This window comes from Oppia nitens, unplaced genomic scaffold (assembly GCF_028296485.1).
Source record: "Oppia nitens isolate AA-2021 unplaced genomic scaffold, nextdenovo-longstitch-racon4-pilon3 scaffold6_pilon_pilon_pilon, whole genome shotgun sequence".
Lineage (NCBI taxonomy): Eukaryota > Metazoa > Arthropoda > Arachnida > Sarcoptiformes > Oppiidae > Oppia > Oppia nitens.
Genome location: NW_026533250.1, coordinates 4,194,670 through 4,215,856, shown reverse-complemented (window position 1 = coordinate 4,215,856; position 21,187 = coordinate 4,194,670). Strand labels below are relative to the sequence as shown.

Here is a 21,187-nt window from a genome sequence, read left to right as displayed (position 1 = left end):
ATGACAATATGTTTACAAATAAATTATTAACAAAAAAAATAATAATAATAAATGTTTGCTTTCATTGAACAACATGTCATTTTGTTGCTAATAATATAAATAATAAATTTTAATAAATACAAAACTACTATAACTATATGATATTATATTAAATAATAGTTATTTTAATTATTAGTGATATTAGAGCTTTATTATAGTGTGTTTGTGTGTGTCTTATATAAAAAATAATTGTCTCTCAAACATAGCTGATATTTAATTATTAGATATTTAATATCAGGTCTCAAAAAATTGTTGACATTAATTATTAATACTTTTATTTTTGTTATCACTTAGAAAACATTTTCCATAAAAATTAAGTTTTGTTTGATTTCAAGACATTTTTGTATAAAATAAGTTTTTTCGATAAAATAAATTAATCTCAATCTACATCATATATACAATGTACTACAAAATTAATTATAATATCTAACATTTTTTTTGAAACACAAATATATATGTATATATAAAAATATATATATTTACGATAAATCAAATAAACTCATACCTGTATATTAATTTTTATAATTTATACTTTACTATAAATATATAATAATCTAACATTTCTAATGGTATTAAATATTAGCTAGCATAAAATATACTTAAATTAAATATAATATAATAAATTTAATTTTACAGTAAAGCAATTTGAATATTAATAAATAATGATAATATAATACAGTATAATAATAAGTATAATACAGTATTATAACTAAATTAAGCTATCAACTTAATTAATTAAATTATTTTATAAACTTTTACTGGCCGATCAATACTACATAGTTTACTATTATTATTATTATACAGTAATACAGTATATTTTTGCTGACTTAATTTTTAGTTGAACAATAATTATTATTAATTATCATAAGTGAAGTAGTGTGCAATTTACTTATGTTAATAATAATAATATTAATAAATTTAATTTACACATTTATTTTTTAAAAATAAATACGATTGTACAATTGTAAAATTAATATTTATATTTATATTAAATGAAACTAATAACTAACTAATGTATTTCCAAACAGTGTTTTATTATTAAAAGCTTATTACATATGTGTATAATAATAAAAATCCTTTTTAATATAATAATGTCAAAAAAATGTTGACATTAGACTGCAAACACATAGTGTATATTAATATTATTATTTATATTCAGTATTACTACAGTATTTTGTATAACATATTAGTGATTATATTTCCCAAATCCATATCAGCTTTACATATCATATGCTTTGATTTTCAAATATCTCCACCAAAAAAAAAACAATAGTATTCTTAATATAATATATAATATATATATAATTTTATGTTTCACTAGACATGTATACCGTATTTGGTTGTGAAAAACCTCTCATACATTAGTTTGTTGACAATAAATACCATTAGTCTTACAATTTCTAATGAATCAATAAGTTGTACATAAAATTGCAAACACAATTCAATTGTAATAATGATTAATTTAATGTTACACTAATAGTAGTACATTGTTTGCTTACTATACAATAATTATTGTCTATGAAAATTATGGGATGATATGGGATCTTAACTTATCATCAATTATATTTCAATTCATATTTCAAGTACAGTATTTGTATGTCACTAATTTCATAGTTATCTAACTATAGTTTAGTATAATATTATATTTAATTATATACTAAAAATTTTTATAAAAATATTTTATTATAATTTAATATAAAATAATTTTAATTACGACTTGAATACTATTTTAATGAATAAAATTTACTGATAATAAATGTTTGTGTTGTTTATGAAAATGTATTACAATAGAAATTAGTTAATCAATTAAAATACATTGAGAATGAAATACGAAAAACAACACATAAATTATATGAAGACTTTCTTTCAGAATAAAGAGAGAGAGAGAGAGAGAGCTATTGTTAATTAGGTTTAAAAGGGTCCAACTTTTATAGGCTGCTAATAAATATTTATTTATTTGCGTCAAATCGTCTATTTTTAGTATCCAAATGATTAAGTATTAGACAAATATTATATTTTGCACACATCTATAATATTGATATCTACAGCATATACTGATATAATACAAATTTTCTGAAATACAAACAATAAAAATACACATTTATTATTATAATCAATTGATATATTCAAGTAAATAATAGGAATAAGAGTTATTATATTTTAATAAAAACAATTTATTATTTACAAAAATTTGTAAAAATTATTTAAGAAATTCATTTTTTTAATCTATATAATAATTAAATTTAATTAAAACTAACAAACTTTTGATAAAATAGAAAAAATATATTATGTTTATTGTCGTAATAGATACATATTAGTAACAATACTTGTGGGCACAAAAAAATATATAACGTTATATTGTATACTCACATACAGAATATTCTTTAAATTATATACTGCTATGGATTATAAGTTGGATATCAGTTTTCATCATTTTTTTTATTTTCCAAATAAATAGCTTTAACCTCAAAAAAAATAATAACAAATTATTTTATTATTGATTGTTTGGATATGTTATGCTAGGATACTATTGTATTACATGAAATGACATTAGATAACAACTATTGTAAGTATAATTATATTATTATTATTATTAATAAATAGAAAGATAGATAACTGTTGGTCACATTTGTCAGATAATCAAGATTTTATATTACCATAAAAATAAATTAAAATTTACTAAATATAGAAAAATTTATATATTTTTAATTTTATGATAAATGCTTTTAATTGCACTATAATTTTTAAAACTAAAATACAACAATAATTGTCATTAGTTTTTACAATTTATAATTATTAATCTAAAAATATCGTTTATTTAACTCTTTAATTTAAAAGCCAGCAATTTATACTGTATATTGTCATATACTATATATACTATATGACAATATACAGTATATTTAAACGCCAATACATAGTAGTAATACATAAATACTTACTACTGTACTGTACATTACATTACATACATATTAAACAATTTAAATGTCATAGCATTGCCTGCAGTTATAAACTGGAGTATAATTTTTGTTTTCGCACATAATTTTTACATTTAAACTCCGAAACTCTAGTTTGTATAGTAAATGAGTTATTTAACACAAGAAAAAAATAATCATCACTTTTAATAAAGTTTTAGCCATTGATTTGTCTCTCATTTTTTTATTTATATATTAGAGAGAGAGAGAGAGCTTTCAGAGAGCTATCAATTATGAGTTATTTTCCATCATTATATTTAGTAAGAGACAGTTGTTTGGGCCATAATGTCATACTATCACCATTAATGGTGTCATATTTATAACATAATTATATTTGATAAATATAAATGATTTATGTATTATAGCTCAAAAACATGTATAATATATATATTGGTTTGGCAGTCAAACATTTTTTTATAGTTTAGTTTAGAGATATTTTTAATATTTATATTGATTTTTTCAACAACAACAACAAAGAATATATTTTCAAATTTTATTTATTTATTATTGTATTTTTGGTATTTTGTTTTTTTTGTTTTAGTTATAAATATATTTACAAGTGTTATTAAAATTATTATTATTTAATGTACAATACTTTATGTTAAAATCAAAATGCACGCTATTCTATAATAGTGTAAATGAATTTTTTGTTATATAAATATATAAAAAATAATAATACACATTATACACATATTTTTTTAACATAAAATAATTGCTAACATTTTATCTATAGTAGTAATAATAATAATTTATAAAAACAATTTACACACACTTATATTACATATTATGATATATAAATAATTGTATAAGTTTAATATTTATTTGATTATTGCATGATTTTACTTAATTTCAATAATATAGTATACAAAATTAATAATAATATACGATAAAATATTATATAATTAAATTAAATTTGTATTATACTTTATATATGATATATATTAATATACTGTATTTAAAATCGGGTTTTAAATAATGTTTTGATGAATTTTATATAAATCATTTTTAATGTATATTTGAAATAAATATCATATATTAAACTATATATAAATATTAAATTTTATCAAATATAGTGTTGTAATCATAATAATAAGTAGTAACTGTTAAAATTTGATTCACGATAAACTTGGCTATTGATAAGCTTATTAAGATTAATGATATTACTTTATAAAAATTTGTTTCTATACATAATTTTATCTCATAATTTTTGCATCAATTGGTTTTATTGTCAATTTTTAGTATACATAATTTAAATCTCTATTTTTAATATATATATATATATATATTATAAGAATAAGTTTTATGTTAAATTATAATAAAATTTTCATATTTTTTACTGTAAACTACAAACAACTTGAAAATGGTTTGTTATAAAATGACATTTTCTTTATGATATACTGTATTATATATGATTAATTGATTATAATAATCTAATTTAAATTTTACGCACAATAAATAATCGGAAATTTTATAATATAAATACATATATATATATTTATTAAATAAAATGTTTTCTAAATATATATATTTGTTAAAGTTAATTTAGCAAAAATATGTTATTTTATATTATAGCAACATTGTAAAATTAATTTGTTTTATTGTAAACAAAATTTGTGAATAACTACTAAATGATATCTTTATATCAATAAATAATAATCTTAAATAATAATAATATAAGCAAATAATTGATGTTTTTTATAAATAGATAAAATCGTAAATTTTTTATAATACTGTATATTATTATTGCAACAGTTAAGTACCAGAATCTAAGTTTTTTAATATTAATAATATTTCATATGTAATATTTATATGAATAATTCAACTCTAAAAATGTACTCATATTTTATATTTATGAATAAAACTATTGTATATATTGTAACAAATTGCCAGTAAGTTTTAGAAATAAAACAAATATTGTGAACTATAACTTTAAAAAGTGATAATATTAAAGAAAACAAAAAATTAAATAAACATTAATATTTTAACATTATATACAAATTTATATGAATTTTAGAAAAGTACTAACAATTTATTTTATTTTATATTCATATTTAGTAAATATTTAATAATTGACTTAATATAAAAAGATATTAAAAAATATAAGAAATAAAAAAATTAAATATTAAAAAACTAATTTATACTAAACTTTTTATAGTTAACACTAAAATTACAATAACAGTGAACTATTTTATTGAATTGTTATGAAATATATTTTAACAACAATTTTTATCAAACAAAAAATGATATAATAAATAAATAAATTTAAATTAAAAAATTAAATTTAAATTTAAGAGTTAAAAATATATTTTGCAAACCTTTGCTATTATTTAGTAGCGATGATTGTATGCGACGAATGGATGATATGTTTTTTTTTGTTGAAAAATCGTTTATTTTCTTCGACGACAAACAAACAAAAGTGTTATTCAAAAAAAAAAAAAAAATAAATAAAGTTTTTCTACCACTTCTTCTTATTATTATTTTTCTGTTACTTTATTTTGAGTAAATCAAGAGATTTAACGGTAGAGTCAGTGGTTTTTAAGAAATGCCAGAAAAGAGAGAGAAAAAAAAGATGTAAAGCTTTAAAATAATGTTATATAAAATAATTTTTATATATTTTATATAACTGTGTATTTTATGTGTGTATATATATAATAATATACACAATTGTATATACTGTAGGATATCTATATCGACAATATCAGTCAACCAAATAAGTAGAGCCGCTTTTCATAGACAACAGAGTAAGTGTAAGAAATATTTTTTTTTTAGAAACGTATAGATAGAGAGACAGACAGACAGAGCGCCGTTGGGTTAGATATATACCACCAACACATCGACTGTACGGTGAATACAATGATTGCAAATGTGTTTTAGTGTATATAGTGTTTGGGTATTATAAATCTCTTAGTGATGAGAGTTGCGCATTGATTAGTAGTAGTAGTAGTAGTAGTAGTAGTAGTAGTAGTAGTAGTAGTAGTAGTAATGTTTGGGTCCAAAACATATATCTCACACACACTATTGCATCTCAAATAAAACTGTATATAAAGTTTATGCTGAACTATATTATATATTATAAATCCACCTAATAGTGGATAACCAATTAACGGACGGATAAAGTAAATAATTAAATATTTATGTTATTTATTAATCAATTGTTGTCATTAAGGGGTCATTTGATAGCTATTTATATGACCTCTCATAAAGTAATGTAAAATTTGTAAAAAATTTGGACACAAATTCACAATTAGATCCCAATTAGGACAACGTCTGGTTAACGCAATAGTGGATGAAATAAAGGGTAAGTTTGAAAATTAATTATAATTAGATTAATAATTAATTAATCAATTGTTTATTTTTTATATACAGGTTAAATATCTAAGAAAATATTAGTAAAGACAACAAATTTTTTAAAAAATTAAAAAATAGTTTAATTTATTTATTAAATTACTTTTCTCTAATCCCCATTCAACGGACGGACCACAAAACATTGAATTAAAAATTTTTGTCCATAAATTATGACCCAAAATTAAAAATTATATAAAACTATTAAATTATACCGTATGACCTCACATTTAAATAATATTCACAATTTTTACCGTATGACCTCACATTTAAATAATATTCACAATTTTTACCGTATGACCTCACATTTAAATAATATTCACAATTTTTACCGTATGACCTCACATTTAAATAATATTCACAATTTTTACCGTATGACCTCACATTTAAATAATATTCACAATTTTTACCGTATGACCTCACATTTAAATAATATTCACAATTTTTACCGTATGACCTCACATTTAAATAATATTCACAATTTTTACCGTATGACCTCACATTTAAATGATTTTCACAATTTTTACCGTATTACCTCACATTTAAATGATTTTCATATTATTTAATTAAATTAATATAATTTCACAATCTTTACCTTATTTTATTATATTTTAATATTAATGAAACTAATTTATAATACCGTATTCCCTTAACTAATAAATTTTTATAGATTTATACCATATTTTATTGCTATTATATTCTTACATAAAATACTATCTTATTTTTATATTATGACTACTTATTTCCAATGTAATACCGTATATCCTAAATTACTGTTATAGATATATGGTTGTTTTTTGTGTGGATGTATTGAATAAGGGAATACGGTACTTTTTAAAAAAAACTGTTTTTAATATGGGAAAACGGTACTTTTTCAAAAAAAACTATTTTTAATATGGGAAAACGGTACTTTTTCAAAAAAACTATTTTTAATATGGGAAAACGGTACTTTTTAAAAAAACTATTTTTAATATGGGAAAACGGTACTTTTTAAAAAAACTATTTTTAATATGGGAAAACGGTGCTTTTTAAAAAAAATTGACATTATTGTGGGTAGACGGTATTAATTTTAAAAACATGAGTTAACTATGGGAAGACGGTAATATGATATGAATGCTTATAAGATTGTTTAAATGTATATATTGAGTTATTACGGTATTATTTCATATATAAATTAAAAAATATTATTTTCTTAATTAGTAACATAATTGATGCCCATTTTGATCGATAGATGTATTGTTTATATTATTTGTTATAATTTATCCGTCCGTTAAAAGGTTGATATATCATATATATTTTTAAAACTATATACTTTATATAATTTATATCAACCTATCCAGGTATATAATTCTATATATGATATATATATATATATATATATATATATATATATATTAGTAGTAAATATTATAAATATTATAAATATTTTAATATATTATTTTTTCAATTAAATTAATGGCTTATAAGTTATACTTTACTATACTTTATCTTTTTTTTTTAAAATTAAATCTACTAAATTCAGTTTAACAAAAAATTTTCTTTTACTGTTTTTTAATAAAGCACCTTGATAGCTTAAATATGCTTTATATATATAAATATCATATTTTTTATTAAAGTAAAGTATAATAAATTCACTAATATTATATGATATGTTCTATAATATAAATGTTATTTAAAATACTAAAATAATATTGTCCATTTGTTTTTTTTTCGCTGTAAGATAAACTATAAATCTTATTATAGTTTTTATAATTTAAAAAATACTTTTATTTATTATACAGTACTATATTATTTTTAGTATACATCTAAAATGTGTATTATTTTTTTTTTAAAAACAACAAAAAATAAAATATAAAAGCATTTGTAACGATATATGAAACAAAATATTTTGTGCATAAAATCTCCAAATGTTAGAAATATATAAATATAAATTTATAATATAAAATAAAAATAATAGTTTAATAAATAAAAATGCTTTATAAAAGCAATATAATATATTGTCTCTAAAACTCTATACTAACACTATATGATATATAATATAATGTTATTATATAAATATGAAAAAATAAGTTTAAGATTGATTACTATATAATTATGGTTATATACAGTATATATATTTTATTTAAAAAAATAAAGCTTAATTTGACTAAATTTTTATTATTATTATTTTCATTTTTGTTGTTATTGTTGATTGATTAATAGCTATTATAAGATTTTTGCAATTATTTTTATTTATGAATTTTTGCAACATTATTATCATTATTGTTTCATTTGAAAAGCAAATAGTGTTAAACATTGACAATTGACAACATCGTATAGTTTAATATTATTATTATTATTTTGTTTAATCAACACATTTTCAAATATAACAAAAAAGTATTGTACAATACAATAGATTTTAATTCATTATTGAATAATATATTTTTAATAATAATGGATTTTATGCAATATTACTAAAACGGGATTTTTATTTTGTCAATAATATAAATTAGAAAATGTTTTTTTTTAAAAACAACAACATATACTAGTGATGAATATTTTTTTATAAAATAACATTAAAATTAATTACATAAAATTCCAATAATTATTATTATTATAGTAAAAATTGTTGTATTTGTATGGAAAAAATGATTACAAATTGTTTGACAGCATTTGCTAAAAAATTAAGATAAAAATATAATAATAATCTTTTAAGTAAAAAATTATATAATAAAATAATGTTAGTATGATTAACACATTTGAATGAAAAAAATCAATTTTTTATAAAACTTTTTGCAATGAATTTACAATTGAATTAACAAACAAAATGTCTGATATCTTAGCTCTCTTTGTAAACACATTTACATTATATTATCTTAATGTCTATATTTATATTTGAATTTTCTTTTACGCACCAATTGTTTATTAAATTAAATTTGTTTTAATACATATAATTACTATACTTTATATTAAATTATAGAATAATTAAAATAATATTATTAAATATTCTTTATAAATATATTATAATTTTATATTATTAAATAATTATTATTTCAAATTTATGAATTATCACACAATTTAGTTATATATATTTTATATAAATAGAAAATAATTCAAATTATATAAAAATATTATTTAATAGTTAAATAAATTTAATTTATTTTTATTATAAATTAATTAAAATGTTTAAAATTCTCAAAAAATAAAACATTTCTGACTATAATAATTATTATTATAGTGAATGCATTAAAAAAAATTAATTTTGTGAAAATAATATGCAAATATTGACAACTAAATTTATTTATATTTTTGATGACATGTTATAGTATGTATAATATTGTATGGTATAATAATAATAACATTTAGAGTCTATATATTATAGACACAACTAATTGAATAAACCAATTACTAAAGCAAACTCAAACTCAAAAAAAACTATTGTTATATCTATTAGATATAGATATATCAAAATGTCATAACTAATTTTTCCAATATAAACCACTAAACAATGATTTTTCAGTTAATAAATCATGTGTTTTTGACAACAATATTTTTATATATATATTATATATATAATATAACACACAAAATATATTAGAAGTTACTCAAAATATAATAAATTAGTTTATAAATTAAATGTCAATTTTTTGTGAATATTTTTCTAATAATTGCTATTTAATAACTAATTGGAAATATTAAATCAGATTTTTTAAAATATAAATATTATAACAAATAAAAACATAATTAATATTTTATATATAAAAAATTAATAATTATATTTATATAACGTTTATCTACTTATTGAAACATACTGTATTTAGTATGCTAACATTTAGATATAAAATATTATTTCTATTTATTAAAGATATTTAATCCATATTTTCAAAAAATGTTTTAGATAAACCTTTATTATTGTATATAATTTTATAATAACAAAAATAAATTTAATAATCAATTATATTTTATATATGAAAGAAAAAAGGGTAATTATATTTTATAGATTTAATTTAATAGATTACGCAATGTTGACACATCCAATGTAAATCATATGTTCAAATAATTTTAGTGCCAATAAAATTTTTATTTTTCTCATTAAATTATTTATACTTAAGTATAATATTTCGATATAATATAATAGCGAAAAAATACATTCTGAGAAATTTTAATATGAAATAATATAAAAATACTAATAAAAAATATCAAAAAATAATAGATTATTAAAATATTTTTGATTATAATCTGTTTTATGTTTTTTTAAACATTTGGGTTTGTTTAAAACAAATTGGGTAAAATTTTATAAAATAATTGTGTCATATCTCTATACAATAGTTTATATCTTATACTTAATATATATATGATTTTTATTTTTTTTATAAATATTTTTAATGAATAAAGATTAAATATATATAACAACAACAACAACAATATGTCTAATACTGTATAATAATATTGAATGTCATCCCAGTTCTCGGATTGACGACTCATTTATTTATAAAAAAAATATTTAAATATTCAAATAATTTTTTTATTATATCTATATATTTGTAGACAATTCCCAACTATTTCTAAAATTACTTAAAATAATAGTATATATTATTCTAAATATTTTTGCTCTCAATTCTCTAGCGAACGAATAGAACTGATATATTATTTTCTTTTTGTAACAAAAATTGAAAATATTTTGTTATTCTCTCTCTCTCTCTCTCTCTCTCTCTCTCTCTCTATATATATATATATATAGTTCATGAAATCTCTTGACTAATGGCGTATCCAAACGATAGACAGAAACTATTTACCAGAAAAATACAAATAATAATAAATGTATATAAAAACTAAAACTAAAAATTGAAAATAAATTTCTTTTAATAAATGTGAATAAAATCCTGAATTGATATCTTTGACTTCAATATGACACACACTCTATGAGTTCATTATTTTTGTATTTATCTTATTTTAAATTATATTAAACTCATTCTTATATAATATCATATATAGAGTAATATTATATATATATATATATATATATGTAGTATAGTATTAATTTTGTTTGAAATAATTAATTTTCATTATTATTTATTTATTCGTTAATTATTTCACATAATATTGCAAATTAATCACTAGATATATATATATCAGAATAGATATATAGTATTTGTATAAGTAATATATAAATTTATGACAAAACATCATTTTGTTTTTTTGCAGTCAACATATAATATATCAATAAATATGATTAATAATATTCCAAACTTTATTAATATATATAACTGTATATTCAGTATAATACATAAAAACAACTTTTCTATAGTGTTTTGAAGTATGAGTACTGTATATATAAGAAAGAGAGAGAATATTGTAGATTAAAGACTAGAAACAGAATATTCTGTAATATTAGACAACACAATGACATTGACAACAAAACAGAAAAATTGTGATCTATTTGTCAGTGATTTGACTAAATTTATGTTATATTTAATAGTAATACGAAACTCTGATTATTACTATTTGCTATTATTATTATTCATTTTAAAAAACATAGGTTTTTAATAAACCTAATACCCGTTGAGTACTATTACTAGCATTGATATTATTGATCCAATAGTAGACATTATATTAAATAGTTTGCTATATCTTGCAATATAATATATAAAATTTATATGTATATATATCTACAGTATATATTGTATATTAACTGTAATACTTGCACTAATAAAATTTTGTTGAATACATTATAAATTACAGTAGATTTGCTATGATTTTAACAATATTTTTGATATTTATTATGATATTTTCATTTTATTATATTACAATATACATAATCCTATACTTAATATGATATATAATACAATCATATATATATATATATATATATATATATATATATATATATATATTAAGAGTGTAAAACAGGATCTTGGTCTTGCAAGATCCTGTCTTGTATAGGAACGGGACAAAAAAAATACCTAATTTATTGCTACAAAACTCATTCACAAAAAAAATATTTAACACATATTTAGTCATTTAGTCACAAATTTTAGTGTTAAGTATTAATATAATATTTTTAAAAATATTATGTTAACTAAATCATAATACTGTATAATTTTTTAAAAATGATTGTATATTGGTTAAGCTCTAAAGTAAAAATAGTAGTTTTAATTAAAAACGGCAAATATAACTTCATTGGTAGCAATGTATTAGCACTACCTAATAATATCAATATATGTTAGATTAGTTAGTTTCAAATTTTTAAAATTAGAGTTTCAAGAATTTCGTTTTTAGACATTTTAACATTTTTTTTTGTTTTTGAAGTCATAATATATACTTGTAAAAATTTAAACAAATTTTTAAAAAATACTACTAATTAGCAGCTTTGTAAATAGCATTTTTTGTAATTTTAGCGTCTACTGGCGATCATTTTATAGCATAGAAAAGTTTCATCTCAAAAATTTTTATGAAATACCTTGAAAAAATTTGTTTTAAAATTATTATTTATACATAAATAAAATAATATAAAATAACTATTAAACACTTAGACTATTAAAGTTTACATTTGCAATAAAATCAATTTTTTATAATGTTCTATACCGTTCAAAAACAACGTCACATTTATACACTATTAAACCGACATTTCATATCCAACTTCCCCAATATTATAATAACATTCCTGAACTTTACTGTTGTATACTATATAAACTGATAACATTTAACAGGACTTGTAAGACGGGACAGGACGGGACTTAAACGAAATTTTCAGCCCAACTAACACCACTAATATACTGTATATATATATATACCGTATATCATAATGAGTTTGGTTCACATTTATAACGGGCACTAAAATAGTATAACTGAGATGTTATTTATTTGATTGCATTTTTTTATTGTTTGTAACCAAAAAAAATAAATAAAGTGCAAGTATTGCAATATTTTACACACAAAAAACAAGTGAATATATAAAATGCTTTTATTTATGAGTGAATAAATCAATGACATTGTATTGTATTGTATTTTGTGGGATAATTTAGACACTAAAAAGATACTGAATTGCATAATATATCATAAACATTACTAAACGATATATACATGTAATATATAATAGTATTAACAGATAGACTGGATATCAATTCAAACCTATGAATTGAATTAAAGTATAATTTTGTATTATTTAAATTAAATAAAATTTATAAAATTTGAAAAAAACGTTTGTAAAAAATCTTGTTTTTTACAGTTAAATAAAAAACAATTTTTTATTCTTTTATATAATATTTATAATGGCAAATGATTTTATTTAAAAAATTTTATTTATTTATTTCTACATAACTTATAAGCTTAATGTATAAATTACATATTATATGTATATATATTATTTATAAATTTATTTAATTAAATTATAATACAAACTTAATTTTTTTCTTTTATATAAATTAATTATAGGACTATATGATTAAATTATAAATTTGATATTGATATTAATATTTAAGTCATGTAATTTATTTTATATAAATATATTAGATATTGAATATTTTATTTAACTATTAAATTCTAAATACTCTATTTATTTAATATTTTGTTTAAAAAAGTTTAATAATTATATCATTTTTTATGTTTAACAAAATTATTAATTATTACAAACAATTTTATACATACAGACAGATATTTTATATTACAGTATATGATAAAACAAATAATAATTGTTTTAAATAATGAAATATTTGAAAAGTTACATATGATTATTAATCAATAACAAAAAAGTTATTTAATATTACTAAAGTCACCAAAAAATAATAATTATTATTATTTAGTATTGTTTTAAAATATCAGTCTATCATTTGATACAATAATTATTATTTAATACAATGATGTAATACTGTAGTTATCTAAGAGAGAGAGAGAGAGAGAGAGAGAGAGAGAGAGAGAGAGAGAGAGAGAGAGAGAGAGACAAGTAGTCTCAGTCAACATGATATGTATTGACTGTCGACCTCTGGTGTCTGTACTGAAACATAGACAACCAGTCAGACTGACTGACTGTCAGTGCCATTGGGTTTCCTTTTCCGCCCAACACTTGTACTCTACTCTACAATACTATTGAATCGTTTAATAGTTTTTTTTGATTAATGCTTTGAGAGTCAGTCGGTCTTCTGTCGGCATTATATACTGTATAATAAAAATCCAATTGATTTGAATTGTCCAACAAATCAAGTAATCATTTGTTTTTTGTTGACCACAAACCTATCGCCAGATATTATTCAGGTATGAGATAACAATGTCTTCAGTGTTATCCGATAACTGGGTTTTCACTCTCGCTATTGATTATCACAATAATTATGGGTTAATAATATAAATGTCATTTCAATTTGCTATTTATAACCTAATGTCCCACTTATATGATACCCCGGGTATAGTAGTAATAGTAGTGGTGGTCAGTCATATGGGATGACCAATTGAAACCTATTAATTTAATAGTTGACCACTAATTGCACTTTAAATGACATTTGCTATGACCTTGATTTTAGAGGTCATGACTTTAATTGACCTAAATTTTAAGAAATCAATTGATGATTGATTAGGTGATAGTGAATCAGTTATTTATTGGATGCCATAATGTCTATAAAAAATAGTTGTCATAACAAATGTTGATTTTAATTGATAATTGGTTGTAATTAAACTAACACTGACCTCCCGGTTCCCCCTAAATAGTATGCCAATCGACGCGGTATCGTTTGCTAAAGATTTCATCGCCGGTGGTGTGTCTGCGGCCATCTCTAAGACAGCGGTTGCGCCCATCGAGAGAGTCAAACTGCTTCTTCAGGTACAACACGCCTCCAAACAGATAGAGGAAAGCAAAAGATATAAAGGTATTGATTGAGTGATAGACTGATTGATTGATTAATTAAATATTGTATTTGATTTTGTTGTCCGATAGGTATTATCGATGCATTCGTGCGAATTCCCAAAGAACAGGGAATAATGTCATACTGGAGGGGAAATCTGGCGAATGTTATCCGATATTTCCCGACTCAGGCCCTCAACTTTGCATTCAAAGACAAGTATAAACAGGTATTCTTGGGAGGCGTCGACAAAAAGACTCAATTCTGGCGATGGTTTGTGGGAAACTTGGCTTCTGGTGGAGCAGCCGGTGCCACATCACTGTGTTTTGTATATCCACTTGATTTTGCCCGAACCCGTTTGGCCGCTGATATCGGCAAAACAAGCGAACGACAGTTCAAAGGTTTAGGCGATTGTTTAGCTAAAGTGTATAAATCTGACGGTTTGATTGGTCTCTACAGAGGTTTCAATGTCTCTGTTCAAGGTTTGTAATAATACTATTGATAATTAATGATGTGTTTAAATTATATCTAACCATTAATTGATTTCAATCATCAATAGGTATAATCATCTACAGAGCGGCATATTTTGGTTTCTTTGACACAGCGAAGGGTATGCTTCCGGACCCGAAAAACACACCGATAGTCATCTCATGGCTTATCGCTCAATGTGTGACCACTGTTTCGGGTATAATCTCGTATCCATTCGATACAGTCAGACGACGAATGATGATGCAGTCGGGACTGGCGGCCAATGAGAGGATGTATAAGAATACTATTCATTGTTGGGGTAAAATCGCCAAAACGGAGGGCTCGAAGGCCTTCTTTAAGGGCGCCCTCTCTAACGTATTCAGGGGTACCGGCGGTGCGTTTGTGTTAGTACTCTATGACGAGATCAAAGCATTGTTATAATAGGCGTTAATTAAAAATTTTAGCATTAATTATAATTGTCTCGCAATACTATAAACTGGGAAACTATTTACATAATTGAAAAACTTCTTTCTAGACTTAGGTTTTTAAACATAAAAATTAATTAATTAATAATTACTCAGCAAATCATTGTTTTTAAAAAATACACTAAAAAGGTATTTATATATTGGGTTTAGAATATCAATCTCTCGACACATAATTAGATAACTCTTTCACCAAATATTTTAAAATTTAAATCATGTTTTTAGTTACAATTAAAATAAATATTTTTTTTATTTATAGTAATTTACAATAATTATAATTAGAGCTAAATGTAATGTAACTGATGAATGAAAACAACAACTTTAATAGTGAAAATCAATAAAAATTGAAAAATTTATTTTCAAATATTAATTTAATTCAATTTATTAGTAATTGTGTACATTTAGGTAATATTATCGGTAACAGTAAACTAAAAGGTTGGTATAAATTATTTTAACAAAAAATAAATAATAAAATTTACCAAAATTTTAAACTTGTATAATGATTAGTAATTTATTACTACCGGTAATTATAATTTTATTGCTTTCGCCCGACGACTGACCAGAGATTATAATTTGGTCGGCGTTTATGTTACCGACGCTCGCATACAATGAAACTGACGACTAGTGTGTCTGAATGTATGTATTATTTCCTAATTAGTTTCGAAAGTCGATTACCAGTACTTGATGTTCAAAACATTTTGATTTTCTAATGATTTGACTGTATTTTTAACCTACAATTCCCTGCAAATAATATTTTTGTTTAAATTAATTATATTATTTAGTATTTAATTTTGACTAGACTTAGAATTTTAACATTTATTATATACCGGTAATATTAGTATAACAATTTATATATCTATATATTATTTAAAATAACAGTTTACAGTTAATTTGCAATAAAAAAATAATATCATTAATTAGAATAATTATTTTTAGATATTTTTGTCCGTTTTATTTTTGGTCACTAAATGTTTGTCACATACTATGAGATCAATTAATCGGCCATTTTGTTGTCTTTGGCCATTGAGTGCGCCCACCAATTGAGAGATGTTTTCCAACTGTTTTTGAGAGCTTCGGTAAACTTTGACCGAAAGTGATTTCTGGCCTGTTCTTCGGTCAGATCGAGCACCAGAGTCTCTCGCAAGTAGTCTAAATCGCTGACCGACGACAGCTCCGGTATGCCAGTAGACAACATCATTGCAAACAGTGAGATGATAAACGAACCTCTCTTACGGATTATCATAAACGCCTGTTCGCAGTACTGTTGAAACCGATTGAAGTCATCGGAGCGCTCGGGTTTCTGGCCATGAGTTATGACATAAACAAAATCATTGGTCAAAACAAATGGCACTCTTTCGCGTCTAATACCAAACTTTTCCTTAAATTTGCCCAAAATATGACCAAAATCTATGTGAAACAACTGTCCATTTCTGGTAACCATAATATTGTCGTTGTGTCGATCAGCTATACCTAAGATATAAGTGGCCACACAATAACCGGCACAACTCAGTGTGAACTCTTCAATAGCCATATTAAGACTCTCTTCAGTCGGATTGTGATCCTTAAGCCACAACAGAAGTGGATCTTTCTTGAAGACTGCGATGGCTGTCACGGCCTTCTCTTTCTGTATGTTAGCAATGGTGTCGGCATTGAGTACCACTTCAATGAGCCCCACGTTATGGTTTGTCGATATGCATCGGTAGGGATTCATTCTGAAGTCCAGTCCTTCGTCTTTCCAAAGTTTATCCATAATTCTTATCATTTGCAGTGTCAACATGTCTTGTCTCAGGTCTGATAAACCAACAAAAAAACGAAAGTTAATTGAAATAAATTGGATAAAAAATGAATGAAATAATAAAGTCATCTCCAATACAGCCATACCGTCTCCATTCTTGAAGATTATATACGTATCAGAGGCGCCTTCATCTTCATTCTTGAAGACCAACCACAGAGGCTTCATCTTAGAGTCCATGAATTTGCATTTATTTGTACGAAGAGATCCCAACTTATAGATGGGATTCAACGGATTGATTATCTGGAAGAGTGTCTCTTCGTAGTACTTTTGGCTCATAATGTTCTGCATGAGTGCTATCTTTCTGTCCCTATTGTCTCGGTTTTTGTCGTCTCTGACCATTTCGTTGACTCTCTTCAATTTGCTCAGCGCTTCCATTTGGCGCATCAATTGGTTCATGTGGTCCATCGCACCTCTACAGTAGGCTTTACCATCATTAATGATATACAGTATATATATATACATAGAATACCAAACAGTATATCCAGAAAATATAATCTTATTAGTTGTACACACCTTCGAGTATGAGTCCAAAGATGACCGAAACGGCCGGTTCGTGCATTTCACTTCTCAACAGCCAAAACAATGAGTGTCCGATTCTCTGGTTATTGAAAGCCCTTTCCAACAGAAAGTGCACTAAATCACAGTACATATAGGACTCGTATTTGAGTGCCTGAACTAATTGTAACAAATAAAGTGACAGTTCTTCATCAGTCAGTCCTAATTGACAAAAATAAAAATCTTTAAAAATCTTTTCTAAAACTTATGTTTAACTATAACCAAAACCTTTGAGACATTCAATGGCAAACTTTCTGACCCAACAGTCAGCGTAGGCATAGTCTAGTAGTTCGAGTGCTTTTTCAGGTTCGAGTTTTGGCCATTCCTGAAGAAAACTTAAGACTTGTGCCACCAATTTATGGTTATTCCATTTGAATGATATCAACAGTTTGTTGAGTGATTGCGGTAAAAGACTTCGACAGTCTTCACGCAAGAACCACAAGAGTTCTCTTTCCTGATCTGTAATCTTATGCAAGAGATCTCTGTCGCATATCTCTCGGATCTGTTCGACAAACTGTTTGCTGGCGTGTCTTGTATTCCTTGATGGAGCGACTGGTAGATCATCACTGGTTTGGTTTTCGTCGAACGAATCACTTTTGCTTAGTTGTGTCTCTTTGACGATATCATACATCGATGGAAATACAATTTGTGTGTCACCGTTGTTGTACTTATTAAATGTTATGGTCAGACATGTCGATTGTTCAACATTGGGATTTGGCACTACTGTTCCCAATGAGTTAAACACTTCCACTTCTGATTCGTCGACAGTTTGCTGATGACTGTTCCACATCGACATCGTAATGGATCCCACTTTCAGTATGTTTTTGAAGTCAAATATGTTTGTGTTGGCCCACGTCAGCGGTGTTTGCTTGGATTTGGCTTTCTTTGAACTGTTACCGATGGCCACTACAGCGAAACACAATCTAGACATTCGCGGAATATCACAAATCTTTATGTCGAGAAATATATCCTCTTCCCACTGGCCGTCGCCCGACTCGTTGGGCATCACTGGCGAAGACATCTGCGTATCGCAGAGCTGTTCGCCGCCGTGAAAAAGACCGCACATTATGACAACTTTGGTATTATCGGGATTTATGATTCGTTGGGCACTATTGATGTGTATCACTAGTTTTCTTTCAATAGTCCACGAACTGGTCGATTGAATACGACGTCTTGATGTACCCGTAATGGACACAACCGATGGCGAACGCAAACGACTAAAGTCTGGTATAGAATATATCGATTCTTCTTCGACTATCAAAAAAACAAATTTAGTTTATAATATTATTTAATTTAATTTATATATAAAAAGTCTGAGATTTTTACATTCAATGCTTGATTTAAGGACAGCCACCAAATACGGCGTTTCGCTGTTAACTATCATTCCTTGTATTGGCTTTTTTTATATTAAAGTTATAGTTATAATTCTTTCAGAATATTCTTAATATTAGATTAAAAATTTAGATTTACTTTATATTGAATTAGTTGATAGTCTCCTAATAGATATTCAAGTCTACCATTGATTTTAAGCAAATAATCTTTTGCAGTGATATAGGCTTCTGCGTCGTTATCGATGGCAAACTGAAGTATTTGTTCCGCCTTTGAATCGTAACTTACAGCCAATTCTTGACAATACTATTTTTTGTCAACAATTTTATAGTTATTAAACTCATTAATTGAATACTAAATTATGCTTAGGATTTATTATTATTATAATAATATTAATAACAATAATAGTATATAATATCATAAATAAATTCATACACTTTATTGTAAAAATTATGATAAAAATATTTTTCACAAACCGATGAGTCCTCGAATCGCAACTTAATGTTAATTTCGGGACATTTTTGTAGTCTATCCCTGAGATATGTGGGCAGTTCTCGACTATAATCAATACTAATGGGAAACTGATAGAGAATTTTCTCAATCCATGTCTTACTTTCTCTTTGTTGTGACACTTCCTCAGCATAGGCTCTCATTTTGAATCGAAAATCATTTACTTCGGGATTCTTTAGCGAATCAAACTCTTTGAGATCTGTTTTTCGTATTTTATAATACAATAATTTTTAAAAAAATACAAATATAATACAACAAAAAAAACATAAACATAATTACAGTTAAGAAAAATAAAACAAAAAATGTTTTATACTTTTTCCTATAAGTATTCCGATTTGTGTATCCAACTGAAGGGCCGCCTTATCGCCCTTCCTCTCGACAAGTGTTAACAGTGCCAGAAAGGGACAGACATCGCACAGTCGTACGTCGTCGTCGACCAATTCCTGTTGGTTACCCGTATTGACATAAGTGAATATATACTTTTGTTTGTCATGAAGTGCACCATAAAGTGGTTGACTTTGACACTCATCTTCAAACAATATCTATATAAATATACAGTAATTAAATAAAATAACTTATTTAAAGATTATTGAAATTATAGAATATGTAATAATAATAATAATATTTTTAATTATACAACTTTACAAATAAAAAGAAATATAAAGACATTTATTTATTATATAAAGTTTTTTTTGAAACCTCTTTAATCTCAGAAAAAGTGATCTCTTTGTCGACATTAATCGTAATGAGAGTTCCGTTTGGCATTAGGACATCGACATCGATAGTCGGTTCCACTGTAGACCAGACATCGTAAGTGTTGGCTGACGCCGCCGGACACATAGTATTCATTCAACATTAAATCATTGTTTCATTTTTTTTAAATTTTAA

At 23.6% G+C, this 21,187-nt stretch overlaps 2 protein-coding genes across 2 annotated transcripts; one reads left to right on the top strand and one right to left on the bottom strand.

Annotated features, from left to right (window-relative positions):
- The first annotated feature begins 14,346 nt into the window (after positions 1-14,346).
- LOC128962595 (ADP,ATP carrier protein-like) lies at positions 14,347-16,463 on the top strand. Its single transcript, XM_054308976.1, has 4 exons — positions 14,347-14,582; positions 15,030-15,187; positions 15,256-15,642; positions 15,720-16,463. Exons 2-4 carry the CDS (start codon positions 15,031-15,033, stop codon positions 16,067-16,069), a joined length of 894 nt encoding a protein of 297 aa, XP_054164951.1. The 5' UTR covers positions 14,347-14,582; position 15,030; the 3' UTR covers positions 16,070-16,463.
- A 596-nt stretch (positions 16,464-17,059) lies between these two features.
- Positions 17,060-21,139, bottom strand: LOC128962716 (phosphatidylinositol 4,5-bisphosphate 3-kinase catalytic subunit delta isoform-like). Its single transcript, XM_054309119.1, has 9 exons — positions 20,999-21,139; positions 20,613-20,841; positions 20,266-20,498; positions 19,931-20,095; positions 19,787-19,856; positions 18,689-19,714; positions 18,419-18,622; positions 17,992-18,327; positions 17,060-17,901 (listed from the first exon to the last, which is right to left on the bottom strand). The coding sequence occupies exons 1-9, from the start codon at positions 21,137-21,139 to the stop codon at positions 17,105-17,107; spliced, it is 3,201 nt and encodes a 1,066-aa protein (XP_054165094.1). The 3' UTR covers positions 17,060-17,104.
- Between the last annotated feature and the right edge of the window lie 48 nt (positions 21,140-21,187).